Source organism: Odontesthes bonariensis, chromosome 9, assembly GCF_027942865.1.
Source record: "Odontesthes bonariensis isolate fOdoBon6 chromosome 9, fOdoBon6.hap1, whole genome shotgun sequence".
NCBI classification, from domain to species: Eukaryota; Metazoa; Chordata; class Actinopteri; order Atheriniformes; family Atherinopsidae; genus Odontesthes; species Odontesthes bonariensis.
This window is the reverse complement of record NC_134514.1, coordinates 34,415,391-34,440,103: the sequence shown is the minus strand read 5'-3', so window position 1 is coordinate 34,440,103 and position 24,713 is coordinate 34,415,391. Positions and strand designations below refer to the sequence as shown.

Sequence of the window (24,713 nt, the reverse complement as noted above, 5' to 3'; positions counted from 1 at the left end):
AAATTTTTATCTGATTTCCAGTGCGGCTTTCAGTGCCTTGTGAAGTAAACTCTATTTTACTTTAAAATATTCAGCTCACAATCATGTCAATACCAATTTTCAAAGCTTTTTGAGCGTATTGATTGAGATACGGTTGTCATGCTTTCCCCTATTTCCTATCTTTATTTTCCCCTCCTCCTCCCAGCTTCACATCAGTGATTAATAGGATGGTAAAATTCTTAAGCTCTTCATCAGCAGGGAAACTTGCCAGGCTAATGGCTCATCTGGAGAGAAACACTGGGATATTCAACAAGCTCGAGACCTCCTGCGGCAGCTACCTCTGGGACCCAGAAACTCCTCCTTTAGTGGTTTTATGTTTGTGTATGCATTGAGTGTGTGTGCATGTGTCCAGTGCTCTGAGGCAGAAAGGATCAACAAGATGAATGAAAGATAATTCCTGTGTTTTCCAGGTAAATCTCCACTGTGGGGCACAGACATGTTACCCTACACAACACTGATGTATGGCAATGGACCTGGACACAAAATTATTAATGGCAAACGCCCTGACCTCCGCAATGTGACCACCAGTAAGACACACTCCTTTCCACCCACCTTTATACTTACAAAAATTTCGCAGATTTCATTTTATGTGCAAAATTCCAGATCGGCCACAAAATAAAGGCAGACTAAGCATAAAAAGGAGAGGAAAACTGTCAATGATGTCTTATGACACACTAAAAATGTGTGATGGTGAATTTTTAACCAAAGACTCCCCTTCTGTTTTTCTCCTTAATTTGCTTCACAGCCCAAACATTGGGTGGAGGGTGTGAAGGCACCTGCTTGTGTTGGCACAGCGGTGTGAGGATCATGAAATAATATTAATCACTTCAAATCAGTGTCTCCTTCATTGCTGTGCACTTTAGCTGTGTGCACACGTTTGCATAAAATCTAACAATTCACCATCTCCCCTCTCATTAAGGTGGAGGTGTGTAGCGGTCTAGATGTGCTGTTATCTGGTTTAGAATGTAATCAGTAAGAAACACACGTGGAAGTTACTGAGCATATTTGACCTGTTTACAGCTCTGGCCAGTGACTTGCTGCAGTCCTTCTTCCTCTTTGTGAAAACCGCTGCAGCTCTCACTTGAAGAGCAGCAGGGGAGGGGTCAGGTCAAAAAGTTGCTCAGAAAACCTCTTTTACTATATTTGTTAATCTTGATTCAATTTAAGGACAATGAAAATGATGAAAAAGTCATTAGAACTGCTGTAAAGTTTAATTGTTGCATCTTTGTTTCTTCCAATGTAGTTTTGACAACGTAACCTTTTGTAATATTTGTGTCTTTTATAGAAAGCAAAGATTACGTCCAGTTTTCTGCCGCCCCCCTAACATCGACCACCCACAGCGGAGAGGATGTGGCGGTGCTGGCACGCGGACCCATGGCCCACCTCTTCACTGGTGTTCATGAGCAGAATTACATTGCCCATGCTATGGGCTATGCTGCCTGTGTTGGCGCAGACCTGAGACACTGCCAGGGGCAGATCACTCCACCTTTGGGTCACACCACCTACCCCACTGATAACACCGGGGCAGCTAGGGCATCAGCAGCTTTGCTGAGTAGCCTCCTCAGTTTGCTGCTGGCCCTGGCTGTGCTGATGTAAGATCAGAGGACAGGGTCACTGAGCAGTGGGAATGGAGTCAATCAGGGACACTAGAGTGGGAGATGACCACCAGAGTGGCCTCTTGGATCGGGTTTATGCTGCATCTTGATAAATTGATAGAATTAGATACTTAAAATTCATCAACAAAGACATGGATTATAGTCAGGGAAATAAGCCTCAGTAAGATAAATGTATCATGTTTATTCAGTCTTGTGAAAATAACTCAGTCCCTGACAGAAGAGTTGATTTGTCAGTTTAATTGTGTTGTTATTGATGCTGTTTTCTGAACTTATCCACAATGTGACTTTGAAGAAAATAAACTTTATCCACCTTTCAAAAATTGTAAAGGAACACAAGCTTTCTGGTTAGCCTAAAATTGATAAATCTCCAAATTTGGAAATTCTTTTTAGAAATTTAGTGATGATTGTTTTTTTCCTGCTCTGACGTGTAAGCTTTAATGACACACCGATTTCTGTTTAGTCTAGTTAGCTAGCCAATTAAAGGAGTAGGTTTATACTTTGGTAGATATCGTAATTGTTTTCCTTGTTAATTTCCATGTGTGCACAGAGAACAACAACCCAAAGCAACACACGCATTTGTGACTGTAGCTTTTCTTCCCTGTTTCTGGCTTGGTGGACCTTGTTGTTCACACAGAACAGAGCTCTTGGTCCTCTCCACTAAGCTACAGTACAACAGGCTAACAAGCAGATTTCTCATAAAAATTATAAGCTGTACCTTGTGACTTGAAATATTGAACCATGATGAGTGTATTTGCAGATATTTTAAGATGAATATGGTCATTGCTAGATTGGTACTGACATTATTTTCATTGGACTTTTGTTTGAAAGAGCTTGTCAGCACAGTTTAATTTAGGGCAAAAGTTAGTCAGACATTTAGAAATTATATGGAGCAACGCGATAGTTCTGGCAGACCACGTAGTCAATGCGCCTTTGCCTATTGGCTGACGCCGACCCAACCCTTATGGCTGTCCATGAACCAACTGCGCTTATGAGTAATCAGCTGCTGCTCGCAATTGGATGCTGGCATTTGGGGCGCTTCATTTAAACTTGGTTGCTGTCACTGCTCTTTTTGCTTTCTGCTTTTTGTAATACTACTACTACTAATCATAATGGTGACACACGTTTGGTAGCTAATATTTCGTGGGGGGGTAGGACACCCTGGTTCCAACTAATCCAATTGGCTGGTCTGCGTTCTGGTATGGTCTGTTTGGGGGGTTGTTGCCTTTACAGGAAATGAAAGGCACTCCACCTGAGGATGCTGCTGTTCCCTGTCTTGGCTTCCATGGAGCTCATGGAAAAGTCGGGAACTTCCTCCGAACAGAGCCACACCGCCAAACACAATTGTATGCATTCAGAATAAGCTTCTGAAATTTATCTCTGTTTCTCGTCTCGTTTTGACTAGAGTGGTTCTGACAGAAATGGAGCAACGCGATAGTTCTGGCAGACCACGTAGTCAACGCGCCTTTGCCTCTTGGCTGACGCCGACCCAACCCTTATGGCTGTCCACGAACCAACTGCGCTTATGGGTAATCAGCTGCTGCTCGCAATTGGATGCTGGCATTTGGGGCGCTTCATTTAAACTTGGTTGCTGTCACTGCTCTTTTTGCTTTCTGCTTGCAAGACGTAGCTCCGATCAGCATACACGCCGATGCTAGTATTATTATTGCTGCTGCTGCTTACCCTGTCGTCCGGCATGGATCCCCGCTGCCGGCGGAGTCGGAGAGTCTGCCGGAGGACTCGGAAGATTCGGCTGAGATGGACGTCGTGGAGGACACCGAACCTTCCCAAGTCCAGCGAGCCAAGACGCGGCACCGGGCGGGCTGTCCACAGCGGGCCGCGGGCAGAGTCGAGGTAGGCCGCGGCCGGGCTCCTGTATGTGGCAGGACTGCCGCAGTTAGACACATGGCTATTTTACACGGCTATTTTACACCGATTTTACATGATTTTGCGTGACTGTAGCTGTGTGGCGCGGGTCTTATGCCAGCGCATTTGGATTACAAGCCATCCTCCTAATTGGTCCGTTTGGGTCCTCGCGGTGATGCTTCTAAGGTGGAGCGCGCCTCACCTCCCCAACAGGTGCAACACGCTGCTGATTGGTATGTCTGCATTACAGCCTGATGGGTGCGCGGGGTGTGGAGTGCTTGTGCCTGTGGAGTGCTTGGGCCTGTGGTTCGGTTCATTCGCCGCCATGTGTCCGGGGATGGTTATTGCCCTTGCTCAAATGGGGAGCATAACCCAACTATAGCTATAATCAAATTAATCTCATCATGTAGATCCACTGCGATTATTATTGCTCAGGTATGTTCTGCTTGTATTAATTCGGCTCATCGTTTTGATAGGCCCTGAATGAAGAGCTGATCTGCGTAGATAAACACTGCTGCTTTGCTTGGATCTCGTTCTGCTGTTCTAGGGTCTGTTCTGTTGGATCCTGCTCTGCTTAGATCTTGTGCTGCTTTACTTGGATTCTGTTCTGTTGAGCTGGATTCTGCTGCTTGGATCCTGTTCTGCTTTGCTTGGATCTTGCTCTGCTTTGCTTGGATCCTGTTCTGCTTTGCTTGGATCCTGTTCTGCTTTGCTTGGATGTTGCTCTGCTTTGCTTGGATGTTGCTCTGCTCAGTTTGGATGTTGCTCTGCTTTGCTTGGATGTTGCTCTGCTTTGCTTGGATCGTTTTGCTGTTCTTGGATCGGATCTTGCTCTGCTTTGCTTGGATCTTGCTCTGCTTTGCCCTGCCGCAAAGAGCTGTCACTGCTGTGGAGACCGACTATATATTTTATGGTGTACCTAAGTGGTTAAGTTCAATGCTTGCCCCAATTAAATACTCGCATCACATTTCAGTCTGTGTTAATGTAGGCCTACGGCAGTTCCACCTTTTTAACGTCAAGCTTAGTCGCGGTTTAATAATTATTTTTGACTGATCCCAGGCCGCACAACACAAACTGCTTCCAATCCAAATAAACTGTATTTCATTCCTAAAATTAACATAGACCCATATACCTTCATGTAATTAATTGGGTTATGTGAAAAATGTAAAAAAAAAAAACAACAATAATCTGTGCAGTCACCTACGTGAATTTGTTTACGTCACGTGACATTGACGGGTGAATGGACGGTATTAATGGGAAAAGCAAAGGTAATAATTTCGAGTCATCATGAATCATCATCATGGTAAAAGACCAAAGAAGTCATCAGGTGCCCAGTTTAGAAAGAGAAGAAGAGGAGAAACAGGAACTGCAAGTAAATGTTCCCAGTAACAGTTGGTCAATCCAGAACATTAACTGGGAGGAATGACGGCCCATTCCTGTGTACAGACCAGCTTCCACTTTGGGCAGGTGGATTTCATTGGGTTTCCTCAGATGAACTGCCTGCTTCAGGTACTTCTGCAGCATTTCTGTTGGTGTATAATCAAGCATTTGACTTGTCTATTCCAAAATATTAACTTTGTTATTGTACCTTTCCTTTTAGAGTGATTTGGGTGTTTAGGATAAGTGTCTTTATGCCAGACTCATCAACTGTTTAGAGTCAGTTCGCAGACAGATGTCCTGACATTGTTTACTGGTGTGATTCAGATTTCATTATTCCATCAGTCATGGCAACTGGCACAGATTCAGCAAGAGAAATCCAAGCATGGTATTACCACTATCATGTTTCTCCCCTTGTAAGAACCTTGTGTGATTAAGATTTAAAATGAAAGATAAAGGAACTTATTATTTTGATTCCTCCAATTACACTGCTTCTTATTGGCACCTAAATGTTTTAGTTTGATGACATTCATCCAAAAAATATTTTCCAAAATCTTTCTGATTAAAGGGCGGTTTATGGTCGGAAACCAGGTTGTCTGCGTGTGTGTCGCAGTTATTTTATGAAAATTATTAGCTCATTTTCAATATAATGGCAGCAGTCTCAAAAATTGGGATGGGGTGACAAAAGGCAAGTTGTACTAAAATAAAACGTCTGGAGGAATATGTTGCAACTAATTAGGTTCTTTGGCAGCAGGTGAGTGACATATTGGGTATAAAAAGAGCGCCAGATGTGAACATGATCTAGAAACCCTGCCATCTTCTCTGGACCAAAGCTCATTTAAAATGGACTGAGACAAAGTGTAAAAGTGTTCTATGCTCAGATGGATCAGAATCTGAAATTCTTGTTGGAAATCATGGATGCTGTGTCCTCCAGACTAAAGAGGAGAGGGACCATCCAGGTTGTCATCAGCTCTCAGTTCAAAGCCTGCATCTCTGATGGTATGAAGGTGCATTAGTGTGAATTAGAAACTTGTACATCTGGAAAGGCTCCATCAATATTCATACTTACTTATATATATATGTAACCCACTGCCTCGCCACGTCCGCTGCCAGACCCTCTGCACCCTCCCTGGACTCTGCGTTTTGATTTTATTTTTATTTGTCGTGGAGTATTGTACGGAGGAAGGAGGATTCTTTTGGATTGTGAGTCCGAGACGTTTCTTTTTATTACTCGCGGTAACACCTTTTAGGACAAAGGTAGATGAATACTAAGAAATAATAAATCTCATTGTCAAACAATAATTTACAGAAAAAAAAAACATATAACAAAGAATAAAAATAAATATCGCTGCCAAACAAGACAAAATACAGCATCTTTGAATAAATAAACCGCTAACACAAAACATACATTTCCGCCCGGCTCATACAGACCACACTAGCATGCTAGCAACACACTCACAGCCACATCCTGCCGAGACTTCAAACAGTAAAAAAATACAACGTTAACCCTCTGGGGTCTAAGGCCTTTTCAGAGACTTTGAGGCAGCTGTCACCACCTTGACATTTTCAAGTATTTCAACTAACTGTAAACATCTATGCAAAAGGGACATATATGGTTGTATTCGGAAAAGCCTAACAAAAAACAATATGAGAGTGAAGTGAATGTAATACAAACAAGTTTTATTTAAATTGAGGGTAAACACAACTGTACAAAAAAACAAGTTTTAGAGGTCTTCAAACAGTGCAAGAAAACACACTATAAATATATCTAGCCAAGACTTTTGAAGGTTGAACCTTGTAAACAAAAGTTTTGGCTGCATAAAAGTAAAAAGTGCAGTCAGAAATGTTTTTTTGTTTTCACACAAACTGTAAAAAAGTAATTGTACCTCCAGGCAGTGTCTCTGAGAGTTGAATACTAATTAGATGGGTGTGTAACACCCCTGATTCCCCCCCACCCCCCTGTCACTCTCCATGTTATAATTGTCTGTCACTGGCAGGACATTGCTGCCTTCCCCCACATGCTGGCTGAATGGGGCGTGTTCTCACCTGTGAATAGCCACTCAATCACCTGGTACTTTACATGTGAATAGTGATAGGTGTGGCCTAGGAGGCTGCTGCAGTCTGAGACTACAGAAAATCCAAAGATTTCTGTTCACTCTCTTTAAAAAGGGCCAGCTATATAATTTATTTTTAAAATATATATATTTGAAAACTAGAAGTTTCAAGGTTTTTAATGGTGTCACTTATATGTTTGAATGACAAAAACTCACAGAGTTACAGATGTGTTTTTGGAGATGTGTCAAAAATGCCCACCGGTGGGCATTAGACCCCAGAGTGTTAATAACAACAGTGACCTTTGGTCTGACATATGACTGACCAATACTCATGAACAAATCAACAAAAAAGGACAGTTTCAACATAATATTCGAGTATAATGCAGGACGCCTGACCATGCTTACCTTTTGGGACAAAGGTAGATGAATACTGAGAAAACATGGCGTCCCACACGGGGCAAACCTCAAAAATCTACCTGTGAACAATGTCACAGTGGCGTATATATATATATATATATATATATATATATATATATATATATATATATATATATATATATATATATATACTGAAGAGACTCTGTTTTCCGATAACAGTCTCATGGAGAGGATGTTCAGGGTTGTCCATAATTCTCTTGATTTTATGCAAAATCCTTCTTTGCATTATTGTCTCCAGAGGTTCCACAGTCGTCCCCAGAACAGAACCAGCCTTCCTTATCAGGTTGTTGAGTCTTTTTAGGTCCCTGGTTCTGATGCTGCTGCCCCAACAGATGACGCAAGAGGAAATGACGCTCTCAACAACAGACTTGTAGAATATCTGCAACATCTTGTTGCAAACCTTGAAGGACCTTAGCTTCCTCAAGAAGTACAGTCTGCTCTGTCCTTTCTTGTAGATGGCTTCACTGTTGTGTCTCCAGTCCAGTCTGTTGTCCACATGAACACCAAGGTATTTATATTCCTCAACCACCTCCACTTCTTCTCCCATGATGGAAACAGGGTTTGATCTGACCTTGTTTCTCCTGAAATCTATAATCATCTCCTTTGTTTTGTTAACATTCAAGATGAGATGATTGTTCCCACACCATGCCACAAAGCGGTCCACCAGCTCTCTGTACTCAGCTTCTTGTCCATCTCTGATACACCCGACAACTGCAGAGTCATCTGAATATTTCTGTAGATGACAGGAGTCTGACTTGTACTGGAAGTCTGAAGTGTACAGAGTGAAAAGGAATGGTGAGAGTACAGTCCCCTGTGGTGCTCCTGTGCTGCTGATCACCTGGTTAGACACACAATTCTTCAGTCTGACAAACTGTGGTCTGTTTGTCAGGTAGTCATTAATCCAGGTGATTGTTGAGGCCTCCACCTGAGTCTTCTGGAGTTTCAGACGAAGCAGATCAGGCTGGATTGTGTTAAATGCACTGGAGAAATCAAAGAACATGATCCTCACAGTGCTGCCTGCTTTGTCCAGATGACAGTGGGTTTGTTGAAGCAGGTGTATGATAGCGTCTTCAACTCCAACTCCATGGCGATAAGCAAACTGCAGGGGGTCCTTATATGTGCTGGTTTGCTTACACAGGTGGGTCAACAGGAGTCTCTCCAGGACCTTCATGATGTGGGATGTCAGGGCTACAGGTCTGTAGTCATTGATGTCTGAAGGGTGAGTTTTCTTTCGTACCGGAACCAGACAGGATGTCTTCCACAACAGTGGTACCTTCTCTTGTGTCAAGCTAAGGTTGAAAAGGTGTTGCAGAATCCCACAGAGCTGCTCTGCACAGGCCTTCAGGACTCGGGGGCTGACACCATCTGGACCTGCAGCCTTGTTCCGGTTCAGTCTCTCCAACTGCCTCTTCACCTGACTTCTAGAAACAGAAAAGTGGGAGGGGGAGGCAAAGGGGACAGCAGCATCTCCTGATTGGGTTGAAGACAAACTAGTGGAAGCAGAAGAATCCATGACTGAGGTGGAGGTGGAGATGTTACAGGAAAGCTGTGGGTCAGAAGAGGGTGGGATGTCTCTTTGGCTGGGAACAGGAGGGGAGGATGGTGAGCTTGTTCCTGAACTGAACCTGTTGAAGAATGTGTTCAGCTCATTTGCTCTGTCCAGACTTCCATCCATCCGATCCTCCCTCTGCTTGAGGCCTGTGATCTTCTTCATTCCTGACCACACATCTCTTATATTGTTCCTCTGCAGTTTACTCTCAAGCTTCTTTCTATACACCTCCTTGCTCTCTCTGATCTTGACTTTGAGCTGCTTCTGTATACTCCTCAGTAACTCCCTGTCTCGCTCCCTAAAGGCTCTTTTTTTCTTGTTCAATAGTTCCTTTAGCTCACTGGTGATCCAGGGTTTGTTATTAGGGAAGCATCTCACTGTTCTGGTGGGGATGGTGTTGTCCACACAGAAGTTTATATAGTCAGTCACACACTCAGTCATGGCATTAATGTCCTTTCCATGTGGCTTACAAAGAGAAATCCAATCGGTTGCATCAAAACAACCCTGTAAGGCTTCTTCAGCTTCATGTGACCACTTTCTAACAGTCCTTTTTGTGACAGGTAGTCTCTGGACAAGGGGTTTATATGCTGAACAGAGAAAAACAAGGTTGTGATCTGATTTACCCAGGGGAGGTCTTGATTTGGAAATGTATGAATCCTTGACATTTGTGTAAAACAAATCCAATGTCTTGTTTTCTCTGGTAGAGCAGCTGACAAACTGTTGAAAAGTTGGCAGTGTAGCAGAGAGTGAGGCATGATTAAAATCACCAGATATTGCCACAAAAGAATTGGGGTGTTGTGTCTGTATCTGAACAACAACGGAACTGATGACATCACATGCAGTGTCGGCAACAGCTGAGGGTGGAATGTAAACAGCCACCAAAACAACACTGGTGAACTCTCTTGGTAAATAATATGGACGAAAACCTACTGCCAATAGTTCAATGTCAGGACTGCAGAGACGACTCTTCACAGTAACATGTCCTGGGTGACACCATCTGTTGTTGACAAGCACTGCCAATCCACCCCCTTTCCTTTTCCTGCTACTCTTTAAATCTCGATCTGCTCGTACAGTCAGGAAGCCCGGCAGAGAGACGCTGGAGTCGGGGATATGATCCTGCAGCCATGTCTCAGTAAAACACATGATGCTACATTCCAAATATTCTTGCTGAGTCCTTGTCAAGGCTAGAAGTTCATCCAACTTGTTAGCTAACGATCTTACATTGCCCATGATGACGGATGGCAGAGATGGTTTGAACTTCTTTCTTTCTCTCCTCTTTGCTCCTGCTCTGCATCCACGACGCCTCCTTTTCAATTCCAGTGGGATTTCTGGCTTCAGTTGTCGAATTATTTCTGCTTTTCCAATGTTAATCAGCTGCTCCCTGTTGTAAACCACCTTGTTGCTATGGTTATGCATCATAACAAAAGAGCAAAATATACAAAAGTATTGGGAAAAATCAATCCAGTTGCACAGCATCCAAGGCAGGAAGGAACAGTTGTCCAAAAAATGCAATTTCTTCCAAGAAAAAACAGGAATGAAATTTAGAAAAAAGAATAAATCTCAATGTGAGGTACAGAGCTACTCCAACGTGCTGCCACCCTCAGCAGCGCATTCTAGAACATATGTAGGTTTTAGAGCAAAATGTGCTCTCATTTAGACAACGTGTTTGTCAGGGAAGGCCATGTATATTTCAGCAAGACGATATTAAACCACATACTGTATCTATTCCAACAGCCTGGCCTCATAGTAGAAGAGTCCTTTCATCAACTGAAAACATTTTGTCATCAGCTAGAATGTTATATCAGACAAGAATGGGACAACATTCCTCTTCCAAAGGTCTAGCAGCTGATCTCCTCAATTCTCAGATGTTTACAGACTGTTGGTAAAAGAAGACAAGATGCTACAAAGTGCGAAACATGGACGAGATTACAAATACAAGTGGCTGAAATGGGTTTCCTTCAGAGGCTGGCTGGGCTCAGCCTTAGACATAGGGTGAGGAGCACAACCATCAGGAGGGAACTCGGAGTAGAGCTGCTGCTCATTCGAATCAGAAAGAGTCAGCTGAGGTGGTTTGGACATCTGGTTAGGATGCCTCCAGGTCGCCTCCCTTTGGAGGTTTTCCGTGCATGTTCTATACTCCCAGTAGGAGGAGGAGGCCCTGAGGCAGACCCAGGACTCACTGGAGGGATTCTCAGGCACGCTCAGGACGGAAGATTGGACCGAAAACAAAGTTTCAGTGCAATCTGTTGGTTTCCTTAGCTAGGAAATTGTTTTTGAATTGGCTCTATATAAACGAATTGGATTATTTTATGAATAATTATGATTACAATTAATTGAATTCCAATTGGCTTGAATTGGACTTTATTATCTAAGTGCCTTGATATGACATTTGTTGTATTTGGCGCTATATAAATAAAAATGAATTGAATTGAATTCTATGTCCCTTCTGGCAGGGGAATGCTTCGGGATTCCCCAGGAGGAGCTGGGGAGTTTTGATGGGGAGAGGCATGGCTGGGTCTCTCTCCTGGACCTGTTGCATCCGCAACCCAACATCGGATAAGTGGATGAAAATTGCTGGATGGATGGACAGCATCTCAACTTTTTTAGAACTGGGGTTGTAGTACAGACCATTGAGATTAAAGTTAAACAACGTCATCATCATTGTAATTCAACATGCGGGTCTAAAAATGACTCCTCATTCCTTTGATCCTCTCTTCCAATATCCGCTGTGTTAACTGAAGTTGAAGGCAGCTTGGTTTGATGACATTACTACAGCAGTCCATTAATAATGCAAAATATTCAAAGTTCATCTATTTTTATCGGCAACAGATTGTGATAATTATTCTGGACATCTGTTGGGGATTAGAGTTTGTTAAGCCCAGTTTTGACTCCTTGTACTATTTAGTCTGGCCAGAGGCCATCATATTTGTTTCAGATGATGGGCTTGCTCTTCATCTTTTGCACAGGCTCACAGAGGACTCATTTATAGATCAGATGGTGGAGGAGCACTCAGCAGCTGGAGAGGAGATGCAAGAGAACACGTTATGTCTTTTGTTTCATTCGTGGACACAAAGGAAGTGATGATGAGAGGCTGCAAATGGTCTCAACACATTTTCTTACATCAGATGATCTCATTTCTATTCACTGAATGATTAGCTTTCTGAGTATAACATAACACAAGTTCTAAATGACATTAATTTAAACAAAAATGGCCTGTGCGTATATTCATCTACAGATAGTGAGGAAGCAAAGGAAGACGGTTACTGTGAGAAATCCTTATAGCAGAGTTCTAAAGTTAAGTAATTGCCATGTTATATTGAATGTATTTGATCTTTTGAAGAGAACTTAAATATGGATTGTCATTTAAGTGTTACAGTGTTACAAGACTGGGTCGTAGCATAAGTCTTCCCTCCTAAATCTTTTGTAAGAGAGAGATTGTGTGTGTTTCTCCCATAGTTAAGAACAGCTCTTTAGAACCAAGTTCAAACAGTAAATGGATTTAATTAACAGTGATAGCAAAACCCTCCTGACCATGTCTAAAGATTGCATTGCATTTGCAGCACTGTCTTTATTCATTTTAGAGATGTGTCACTCTTCTTTTGGAGAAAAGAGCAGGTGAAAGGAGTTTAGGTAATTGAATAAAAATCTAATCTATCAATCAAGATTTTGAATGCAATATTGATAAGAAAGAGGGCGTCTAGTTGCTGTTGCTAGTTGATTAAACTAAATAAATATCAACTGAAGGAACTGGTATTTTAGAGCTACACAGATATATACATTAATATTGTATTATTTGTTAAGGTCTTGTAGAATTTATTCAGGAATGTCCCTTGTTTCCTTCACTGCTGCCTGAACCCTGGGCAGTACAGACTCTTTTCAGCAACTGACTTCTCTGACTTGTTGGTCATTGTCTCCTTCAGCTCCCTATCCCTAGCTCTGCTCATGTCCTACATTCGCAGTTACACCTGAAGGACCTTCAAGCTCTCTGTCAAAGTCCTAAAGGGACAGGATATGTCCTCCCAGCAAAGCACACTGTGGCTCACGAGGTGGTTATCAGCCCAGGTCATCGTCATGCAGCTGGCAGGTCTTCTCAGACAGCCAGATCTATAAGCTGGCCTATCTGAACCTATGTCTATAAAGTATTGATCATAAGCTCCTTTTTGTTGCTGAGAGCCAGCAGTTTGGACATGTTGGCTTGTTTGGTCTGCAGTAAGAGAACTGGTGTATCATCAGGGGCATTTTGTTCTGGGCTCTGTGAAGAGAGGGGCAGATACATTTTTTTTGCAAACAGCTTCCATCGGCTGATCAAAGGACAGGCTGGGAATCCTCGTAAAACCATAATTTAACTGAGTGAATTTTTTTTCCATCAGACTAGAGAACAAGCTCTCTAAGAAAAAAGGTTTTCTGCTTTCACACCCTCTTTTCAGTCTTCTATTCTTGCTGCTAAATTATTTCAGAAACTGAAGTGTCTACATAATCAGGCACGAATCAGGATTTGCAGCACATTTGATGAGAATAAATGATACACTCATAATGCCAAGTGTTATCCTAAACAGATTGTCAGGATTTCTGTTAATGTACCAAATTTGTTCATGCGTATTTTTTCTCTCACCTTCTTTAACATAAATGTATTTATAAAAAAAAAATGATTGAGCATGTACGTCCAACACTTTGACCACTGCAGTGATATATGTGTATATCGTTTTTTTTTTTTTTTTTTTTTTTTTTTTTAGCTTTAAGGATGATCGTTTTCACGTTTGTCCCTCTACATAAGCAGGAGATGTGGTTATTCGGCAATGCAGCGTAAGTCCCCTGTGGCTCTAATACTGACTTATCCACATGTCCTCAGCTCTGCAGTCACATGCTGTGCTGCGCATCAGTCTCTCCTGCGGCTCCCTCAGCTGCCCCGACAACAACCATCCTTTAGATGGCGCTATAGCACCAGATACAGGAGGACCGTGCAGCGTGGATGGGCTGCGCAGGCTTAAAGCTAAATTTTGCCGCAACTTTGATGTGTTGTAGGATGAGAGTTGTGAGCACACTGCAGGAGAAGAGTGGGAAGAAAATTGCAGCTCTGTAAAATTTTCAAGCTTTTTGGAGACATGGAAAGCATGTCTAACTGCGTGACTAACGGCAATCACCCCACATGTTAACTGTGTGATGACGGATACTGCAAATCGCTATTTCATGCTCTTCCATGATATTATATAGGCCTATGATATAATATATATATATTGCAATTGCACTGGAAGATGCTGTTCTCTGTCCCTTTACAGCACAACGCGCATTTCCGCACATAAGATGAAAGTTGTGTTTCACCCAAAGCCCTGCATGCAGAGAGAAAGTTTTTTAATTCTCGCTGTCATCGTCCGTAACTGTCATTGCACTGTGCATTTTATCTTTCTCAGAGACTCACAGACTGAACACTGATACAGAAAGCCGCTCAATTCCTGCTGTCATTGATGTTCTCCTTTCTTTTTAAACGGCACACAACTAAGTAGGATTTCATTGGATTCATTTGTGTGCATTTGAAATGAGGGATTTTAGTTTCTTCACCTAAAATCTAACCATGCATACAAGTACTGGGCACCCATTCGGAGACCGCTGCATTATCCCATTTGGGGGAGGAATTGCAAATACCTCTCATGAAGCAGTACTCCACGGGAGCTAAAAGACGCAGTGGAGGAGCGGCCTTGTGGGTCAGCAGCTCTGCAGGTCTATGTTTAGAGTCTTGGTGGGAGTGTAGACAGAAGGAGGGAGGATGGACGTGGTTAAGCGCGAACCTGCCTCAAGACAACTTTACAGATATGTCGCATACAGATGGATCTACTCCCTCCCCATTTGTGTCGCCCCCCGCGCCTATCGTTTTCTACTGTTGTACAGTCATGAGTTAGTCTGACCGTGCATGCACGAGCAAAGAGGGTTCGTTTCATTTGCTTTGTTTTAATCTTGTCCATAATTGGATGGACTTTTGGGTCTACATGAGACTGTGAGAGTACGAAATATAGTTCTGGAGTCCTGAAACGTGTCGGGCTGTGTGTGGAAATGTGTGTTCCATTATGGCTCCCCTGTCCACCACAATGCAGCCGGAAAAACCTGTGGGAATATTTGGGTCCAAAAACAACCTTTTCTTTATTAGACTGTTGAATTATTTCTGACAATACACAACAGTAAGCACCACACCTTATGAACAAATGTTTGGTTTTTTTATGCATTATTATTTCTCAGCATCATAGTCTGCGCGAGGTTCGCATCACCTCTACGATCTTCTATCTTAGACCTGTTGAAACATACAGCATGGTCCTCATTTGTCATTTCGTCGACAGGTAGCCTATAAAGATGGGGAAGAATCCAATACTTTAACATCTTGCTCCTCCTATGCGTGTACCGCTAACTCCTCCCTCCACTCCTCATTCCTGCTACAAAGAAAGGTGACACCAACCAATCACATCTCATTCCGCTCTTACACGGAGAAGAAAACGGCCAGAAGGTGGACGCTCGATCCTGACAGTATAAAAGCACTTAAGCGTGGGATTTTTGTATCGATGTGTCCAGCTCAAATGGTCGCTCCCAGGCTGGGCGAAAGAAAGAGCGCATACGGGGCGTGCAGGGATCGGTGATTCAGATTCGACAGGCAGTGACCGGTAAGGACCCCCCTCCACACAATCACTTTATTAGCTCTTAGGCTGGGACAGAAACCCACGCGGCCTCCTGACAGAGCGCTGTCCGTCCACTGTGGTGCTGAACTGCAGGGAACGACCCTGCGACCGGTGACATACAGCCGACCCAAGAGAGACTCCATAAAACAGTCCATCTGAAGCAAAAAGGAAACAGACTACATGGACCAGAAGTGATGGCTACTCTCCCTGCTGCCCTGGGCTTCGATCCGACGCTGTGAGCACGGCAGCACGTTGCTGCGTCGTACCGGAACCCTGTAGACCCATTGCACACGAGGAGAGTGACAGAGGCTTCCGATCAGTGAGGTACGCCAGGCGTCCCTTACATAAGGATAATTAGGGAAAGAAATTTGATAGATTGCGCTTAAAAAAAAGTGTCTACTTGCAGCTGTGAGAATGGGCTGTATCAGCTCCAAAGCGCCAGTTGGTAAGAACTGATTTAATTTTGCTCTCTTAGAGTAGCACGCTGGAGGAAGCCTTTTTTTTCTTTGTTTTCGCGTTTGTTTTGCTGCAGCCTTTCCGCGGGTGCAGAGGCTACGTGCAAATGTTGGGTGCTTGGGGTGCACAGCATGCTGTGCTTGAAATGTGACAGCACTGCTGAGTCATATAAGGGGCCATATGTGTAACATTTATGGAATTGAAACAGTCTGATGGAGTTTATTGGTGTGCGCGTGTTTGTGTGTGCGCGTGTGGTGAGGGGTGCGCTTTCACCTGGGTGGTGTGTAGAAGAGTTGAGAGGTTGATTTTCTGATGCCTAAACATCGCGATGCTGCGAGAGTTGGAAGAAGCCCTTTTGGTGGGCACGCTAGTTCTGCGAGGCACGGGAGAAGGCAGAGGAGCTCCGGACACTGTCGAGGGATGCGCTGCGAAACCGCACTTTAGGTTTGTGACGTTAAGTCTCATCCCGACGATCCACGATGGTTCTGACCGCGCTGACCCAGTTAAGTTTCAAGGTAGGACGCATTTCTGCTTTTATTCTCACGCATGTGACCGCGCAGGATCCCCAGCTACTTAAGGGTTATTCATTCATTAATGATTGTTTTATTGAATTGGTTTCACCTCTTCCTTTAAGATAAAAATCATAGATGAGCTGCCATCGCCAGATTTGAACAGAAGCAGTCTTTGTGGGTTCGTACATGCAGCAAAGGGTCATTTGCTTGTGACGAAAATAAAGCTCCCTGTTGCCTCCACATCTATCTGCTCACACGGTTTACACCTTCGCCGTAACCTACAGTGCGTGTCTTTCATCCGCAGCTAAATGTCTCCAAGGCCCTTTTTCTGTACCACCCTGACCCCCCTGACGCGTGTGTCCCCCACAGCTGTCTCCTCTGTTACTACTCCGACTGGCTCTCCTCTGAAACTATAAATCCTTCACCTATGAGCCCATCCATCCAGTTTCGTCTTTAAACACTCATAGTTTCTTATTTTTCCTGGTGATCATGTAAAGATGCGAAACAGGTCACCCGTTTCTAACTGAGGGTGTCACCTGATGATCCTGTCGCTGGTCCCCGTCTACATGTCGCGGAGTGCGTGAGGACGTGTCCCAATCCCATCAAGCCCCACTGAGCTCACGCGCCTCTACAGTCACACAGCCAACAGGCAGAGTGCAGCCACCTGTTTGCCTCTCTTATTTACCCTGCAGCCATCCATGTGTTATATCACACTGGTGCTGGTCGTCACCTAATTGCGTTGACTCGGTTATGAGTCGAAAGAGACAAGAGCGAGAGAGATGCACGACCGTGGTCTCTCTATCTGCTGTTTCCACGACAACGAATACTACAGAGAAAAGGAGCGTGCCTGTGAGTGTGAGCCACTTCTGTATGAACGCAAATGACGGAGAAATAACGGAGCGATGAAAATAACACGAAGACTGTGATACTCATTTTAGAAGATGCTGCTGCGTTTTAGAGAGATCACTGTCACGAGAGTAAGTAAAATACCCAGACGAATCCCTCATGGATGAAGTTTTAGTCTGAAGTTCCCCAAAAAAACAAATAGAAAACAATACCTGAAAAAAATCGGTGGAAAACTACTACTACAACTTTAAGCATAATAATAATAATAATAATAATAATAATAATAATAATTCAATTCGGTAATGAAAATATGGTCACACTAGCATAAATCATGACCGTCAATTTTGTTAACAGTGTGGAATTTTTTTATGAAGTTTTTTTTTTCTTTTTCTTTTTTGTAAAGAAATGTAGAACTTGTATGATGCATGCAAATGCACCATTACAACGCTTACATTAGCTTTTGTTTAACATGCTCCACATTCTCCATTGAGGGTTTAAATTCAAGTAGATACTTTGGGCAAGACATCCAGCCAACTCCAGATTTTTATTACCTTCATTAAGTCTACATTTCAGATCATTATATACAACAAAAACATCCGAAAATGTGAAAATTGCCTTTTTTTTCCAGCAGCATGGGTTAAGGTTACGGAGGCGGGGGGGGGGGGGGGGGGGGGGGACGGACACGATAACAAAAAAATAAATAAATAAAGCTATAAACTTTGCAGATATATGCTTTTTTTTAAATCACCACCTGCATTTATTCTATCAATACAAGACACAAACAGAGATAATATATCGTGGCCTTTTTTCTGGCCAGTTTCTTTGGATGGACAGGGCATTTCTCAGGGGGGCAGGACTTGTTCCTGGGGGGCCACGCCTCTGGTTTTTAGCCTGCTCGATCTGACCCCTGGTGTTATGGCTATAGGCTACTATAACACGGATGGAACCTGCCCTCTCCTTGGCTTGAAAGAGCAGTAATCCAACTGAGCGCACTGCTGAACAGCCTTTCTGCTCTCACCGGGAGGCTGAGGAGATTCATGGTAAACACAAGCATTTTTGGATTATTTGCTGCCGACGTGTCACTATAAAATCTCTCAAGGTTTGAGTACCGGGCTCAAATGACCCTCACGTTCTGGAAAGAAAATCGTCTCGTTTACTGCACGTGCCCATCATTCACTGCTCTAAACAATACTTTCATTGACTTAGGTGGCCTAGATTCACCAATACAATACACCCAGGCAACTGATCTCATCACCCCAGTTAAACGGCACATATTGAATTCTTCTGGTGGGCAACTTGAGCTCATGATGCCAGACAGTGAGTCTTTGACCCGCGGGGGTGAGTGATTGGCCTTGATATCGGACTCAGTATCATGGGTAATGGCGGCTTATCGAGCGAGTTGTTCTTTTCACAGTCAGTAACCAGAAACGCCTCCCTGCAGCGGGTTGGAAAGAAGAGCCTGGCACTGACATTTAGAGGCCCACCTCTTAATCTTGTTTTTGCAAATCTGATTTGAAGCGTGGCGAGCACGCGCAGCGTTGCTCGTGTGAGAGTGTGTCAGCTTCGGTATGTGGCGGATGGGAGCTGTCCAAGGTCCCTACTGCATCCCTTCTGCGCTGTATCTGTGTGGGCTCAGTGCTCAGCTGGCGCTTGATTTGGTCCTTTACGGTCCCAGAGTCTATCCTGTCCGAAATGCTGTATATATATATTCGTGTGTGCGTGTTATAGGTTCGCAGTAATGTGACGTTGTTGCCAGAAGGTTGGTCAGTGACATTTGTGCTCTGTGTAGTGTAGGTCATCACGCAGCGTGGCAATATGGCCTGTCCACACCGGAGATTTTTTTCACTAACAAACAAGTTGCATGATGTCATGACAGGCATGATGGTTACTCTGCAGCCTTTCTCCCATTGACCAAAGCAGTTCCGGACTTTATATCTAAAAAAGGCTTGGACTCCTGAATGAGCCGTACCTGCATGCAGAGCACGGCTTTAAAATGCATGTATACACAAGCCTCTACATCCCCATGCCATGCCATGGTGTCTCACTACATGCAGTCTCTGATGCATTAAAGGGAGTTGCATCACATATGACAGACAGTGCTTCCCCGGATATAAGCAGTTTCTGGTACAAGTTTAAACACGCTGTTTAACGCAGAAGGCTCTTTGAATGAAAAGTTTACTTGAATATCTCTTTATTTGTGGCTTATGCTGAGCCTCAAGAAATTTAGGGATGTTTTCTTTTCGGTGTTTGAATGGTTGGGTTTATTTTTGGGGAAACTGCGATGAGATACAACAACATTACATTTCGGCCCTCATCCCTGGGTGGCTGCTTGGGCTCCTGGTGGAGGCACAGGTTGGCATAGTGATTGCATCCTTATAGAGCCACATGTATGGCGAGCTTAAAACTCACAGTGAGTAGGCCTGTTCTTCTCCAGCTTTAAAAGGGTGCCCATTATGACTGTAACAGCTACACTCAAGCGTTGTTGTCTGATATCAGGCTTTAGCTGTTTCTGGAGAAAGAATGAGTTGCGGAGCCACTATGAGTTTTACGACTGTTCAGCAGCTGTAACCTTCACGTGGCTCTCTTCCTCCTGACAGTTGCGGTCGACGGTTCCTTGTGCGTGGACTGGAGCGCGGCAAACTCCATTTCTGACATCACACTTTTGGGGAGCACGCGGACCTGCTTGGCGCGAAGACTGATATTGACAGCACCTTTGGGGGCCCTGGACTTCAGCGAGGTGCCCTTAATTCTCTGTTTATTCCAGGAAGAGTTTCAGCTTGGTCCAGCTTTCTAACCCAGTGTACTTTTTCAACTTCACGATGCCTCGTGCATGTCTTTTCCTCAGAGACTTAGATCTAAGGTCGGAATACACCTGGGCTAACCTGTTGACTAACTCTGAGTGCTTTGTAGGCTGATGGATGTTGGAATTCAAAATTAAGTGAGCTCGATGATTACATAGATGTAGTTTATTGATGAAGTTTATGTTAAAGAGACCAGCCTGTCCATTTTCTATACCTGCTTAATCCAATGCAGGGAGGCCAGGTGGCTGGAGTCTATCCCAGTTGTCACTGGGCCGGAGGCGGGGTACACAGCTTTTGAAAAAAATAATTAGATTCAGCAGATTTTACAAATGATGACTTTCACACTCCACATTTCACAAGGCATGTGGACTCTGTTGTACATGTGGACTCTGTTATACATGTGGACTCTGGTGATAAGGTGACAAACACTTCCATGCAAGACATTACAAGCACAAGACCCATCCTGTCTGCAGTTTTCCACAGTAGTCTCACTTTTCTACTGCCCCTGTACAAGATGTCTGCTTTGAAAAAGCTGAATCAATTGAATTATTTTATTTTATTTTTTTATGTAACGTCAATAATAAGAAGTGAAATAGCTCCAAGGGGCCATAGCTTCAGCAGATGGGGTTCATGAGGAAGCTTGTGAATTACATCAGATCTCTATTTGTCTACCGAAACAAGGCAATGATGACATCTACCCATCTTTTTTTTCTTTTACTTTTTTAAATTTACAATGAATACCATTGTTTTTATCAGGCTAAATAATTAGCGTTCTAATTCAGTTGTAATAGAAGCTCGTGTTAAGTAATAAGGCATTTTGTCCCTAAATGTTCAAAGTTCTTTTAGATGACTGACGTCTACAGGCTGACTGTGACCTAACAGTTTTATGTATTTGACTTTGCATGACTTGCAACAGGATACAGATTTCTTAGCATTTTGTAACCTTCACAGGCATCTACCGGATGGGCCCAATCAGAGATGGCAGTTTCTTTGTGATTCAGTACGTGAAGCAGCAAATTATTTTTCCAATAGTCCAAGCTCAGTAATTACCTTGTTAATTAAAGCATCAAGGTCTGTGATGTTTATTTCTGGAGAGTTCTTTCTCTATTTTAGTTTTTATTAATGTTAATGGTCTGGTTTCTATAGTTATTTACATGCCATCCGATGTAATTAGCAATTAATTTTCAACTTGGGAATTTAAATCGAATCTCAGTGACGTGTGATGCCTCTTGCCTCTGCAGAGAATTGAGTGTAGAATCTCTGCTTAGGAGCGATACTGACTGTCCTGATGGTTCAGTGACTGAACGAGCTAAACTGTGAGGTGAAACAATTGTAGCATCTCTCAGATTTTTTTAATTTACAGGTCTGCAGACCAACACATTTACATTTGTGAATTATGCTCTCAAAAGGGTGCCTCGCTCCCAAGACAAAACACACATCTCAGGGTGTGAAAGATGAGGAAAATGTTTTTTTTTTTGCTTGGGGCAGTGGCTCTACAAAAATAATGCTGTCTTAAAAAGAGAAAAACAGTTAGAGCTGTGCATGCAAAGGCAGCATATGAATCCTCATAAACAACTTGGTTTTGTGTTTTCTCTGGTTTAAAAAAAACAAACAAAAAAAGCTGCGTCTGTTTACTGCTGTGGGGACGAAGTTAGACAGATGCTTAGGTGGCACAGATGATTGGAATGATGATAACGATAATGATGTTTTTGGGTTTGAATGTTATGTGGGGCAGTGAGCCAGTGAGGCGACAATTAGCCTAAGTAATCTCTGATGAAATGCAGCCTCTCTGTCTTCACGCGAGTGTGTCATCAAGCACTGACCACTCTGAGAGGTGGGTTGGCTAGTCTCCAACTATACCTCTTTCACTGAAGATGTACTCTGTAATACTTCACTATTCTGGGAACCACAAAAAGACAACAATGCATCTGGTTTTTGGAAATATTTAGCAACTGATGATTTCTTGAACAATACAAATGCCTAATCTCATATGCCCATATTAGCAAGACATCCCCGAGAAGGCAGCGTTGACGTTTAAAGAAGACAGGAAGGCACATGCTAGAGTCCGTCATTTAGCTGTTGTTGTCGGTTAGTGTTCTGAATGTGCGACATCATCAGTGGATCAGTCATGTGGGCATGCAGTGGGGTCATTACAATGTGTCTGGTTGCCATGGAAATTTTTCCAAATGTGGGAAAGATAATAGATAGAGAGAAGGTGAAAAAGATTAAGAAAAGAAAAAGAATGAAAGAAAGAAAGAAATGTGCCCTGCTGAAGGAGGAGAGAGATGTCTAGGTGACATTCCACAAGGCAAAGCAGATATCACACCAGTCTGAGCCTCTCAAATCATTCATGGGTTACCTTCCTTTACAGCTCAGCATAATAACTTCCAAATGGTTGTGTGTGGCCGCAGAATAGGCCACTGAACAAGGAGCACCGTCGTGTTTGGCAGGTAACGTTTGGTAAATAAAGAATAAAAAAGTCATTTAAAGTAATTTAGCCACAATGGCTCCAAAAAGATTTGTGCAGTGATGTGGCCTTAATTAGTCCAGGAAATAGATCAAATGCAGAAAAGTGCTTTTCTGTGAAACTTCTTAGGGGACCTGTGGGATTGTGTCACAGGATCATGGCAACAAAAAAAACTGCTCTGTGATTCCGTCATCTGCAAGCCACTGAAGTGTGCCAATCGGATAAAACTTTTTTTATATTTAAATTCCAACAAATGGAAGGTCACACACTTGTGAACAGACAAAAAGATAAAGACATGAAACCATTATGGAGATCTTTTGTCTGTGTTCCCTAAATCCAATTTTAGGGAACACTGCTGCGCTGCCTCAGAGACAGAAGTTAACCTTGAGATTTGTAGTTATTTTGGCATCATCAGTGTGTGTGAGTGTGTGTGCGGTTTTCTTCTGCTGTTTTGATGAGGGCCAAATGTCTTGACTGCGTGACACAAGTATACTAACATTGAACATTAAGCTTAAAATGAAGGGATCAAAAGTAAGAATTAAGCTTGTTTGAAATTCAGGATCATGTATTAGAGGATCAGTGTATTTGAAACTTAATATATGTATGTGTTGGAGTAAGATGCAGCACAGCATCTGCTCTGAGTACGGCTCGTGTTTTCCTCTGTGTTCACTCTGCTATAGTTAACAGCTCACTGGCATCAGGCATTTTTCCCAAGTCACTAAAGACAGCTGCCATTAAGCCACTCCTAAAGAAGAGAACTCTAGACGCCTCTATGATGAACAACTACAGACCTGTCTCTAACCTCTCTTTTATATCCAAGATTATTGAGAAAGTTGTATTTAACCAGCTCAACGACTTTCTGAATGAAAGTGGAAGTCTTGATAACTTTCAATCAGGCTTCAGACGTCATCACAGCACTGAAACAGCTCTGGTCAAAGTGTTAAACGACATCAGGTTGAACACTGATTCTGGTAATGTTTCAGTCCTGGTCCTGTTGGACCTCAGCGCTGCGTTTGATACTGTAGATCACAGAATCCTGTTGCACAGACTGGAAAACTGGGTTGGACTTTCTCGAGCGGTCCTTAACTGGTCCAGGTCTTACTTAGAAGGCCGGAGTTATTTTGTTATAATTGGCAGCTATGAATCTGAGCGAGTGGCCATGACTTGTGGAGTCCCCCAGGGGTCAATTCTTGGACCTCTTCTGTTTAACTTGTATATGCTCCCTTTGGGTCAGATATTGCAGAACTTTAACATCAATTATCACAGTTATGCAGACGATACACAACTTTATGTGTCTCTGTCACCGGACGACTGCAGCCCAGCAGATGTACTGTGTCAGTTTCTGGAGGAAGTAAACACCTGGATGAGAGAGAATTTTCTACAATTAAATGAAGACAAAACTGAGATCATTCTGTTTGGTAGCAAAGAGAAGATGGTCAGCGTTGGTAAATATCTTGAGACTCGGAACCTTACAATCACTGACCAGGTTCGTAACCTCGGAGTGTTGATAGACTCAGATCTGACTTTCAGCAGCCACATCAAAGCTGTCACCAAGGCAGCTTTTTACCATCTCAGAAACATCAACAGAATTAAAGGTTTCCTCTCCCAAAAAGACCAGGAGAAACTCATCCATGCATTCATCTCCAGTAGACTCGATTACTGTAACGCTCTTTTAACTGGACTTCCCAAAAAGAGCATTAAACATCTGCAGCTCATCCAGAACGCTGCTGCTAGAGTTTAACCCGGACTAAGAGATCTGAACACATCACAGCAGCTTTAAAATCTTTACTCTGGCTTCCAGTCAGTCACAGAATAGATTTTAAAAGCCTGCTGATGGTTTACAAATCCCAGAACGGTTTAGGCCCAAAATACATCTGTGATATGTTCAGAGAATATAAACCTAGCAGAGCTCTTAGATCCAAGGACTCAGGTCAGCTGGTCCAGTCCAGAGTCCAGACTAAACATGGAGAAGCAGCATTTAGCTGTTATGCTGCAAACAAGTGGAACAAACTGCCAGTGGAGATTAAACTTTCACC

At 43.1% G+C, this 24,713-nt stretch overlaps 2 protein-coding genes across 3 annotated transcripts in view; both read left to right on the top strand.

Moving 5' to 3' along the window:
- Positions 1 to 1,635, top strand: part of alp3 (alkaline phosphatase 3) — a 31,030-nt gene extending 29,395 nt beyond the window's left edge. The window contains exons 10-11 of the mRNA XM_075474264.1: positions 450 to 566; positions 1,325 to 1,635. Coding sequence (XP_075330379.1) covers positions 450 to 566; positions 1,325 to 1,635 — 428 coding nt within the window. The remainder of the gene's footprint in view (positions 1 to 449; positions 567 to 1,324) is intronic.
- A 14,632-nt stretch (positions 1,636 to 16,267) lies between these two features.
- fam131ab (family with sequence similarity 131 member Ab) overlaps positions 16,268 to 24,713 on the top strand; it is a 32,777-nt gene continuing 24,331 nt past the window's right edge. The window contains exons 1-2 of one of the 2 annotated variants that reach the window (XM_075474107.1): positions 16,268 to 16,566; positions 20,007 to 20,146. In XM_075474107.1, the coding sequence (XP_075330222.1) occupies positions 16,380 to 16,566; positions 20,007 to 20,146 (327 nt within the window). In that variant the 5' untranslated portion in view covers positions 16,268 to 16,379. The remainder of the gene's footprint in view (positions 16,567 to 20,006; positions 20,147 to 24,713) is intronic. The other variant, XM_075474108.1, reaches the window with a different exon arrangement.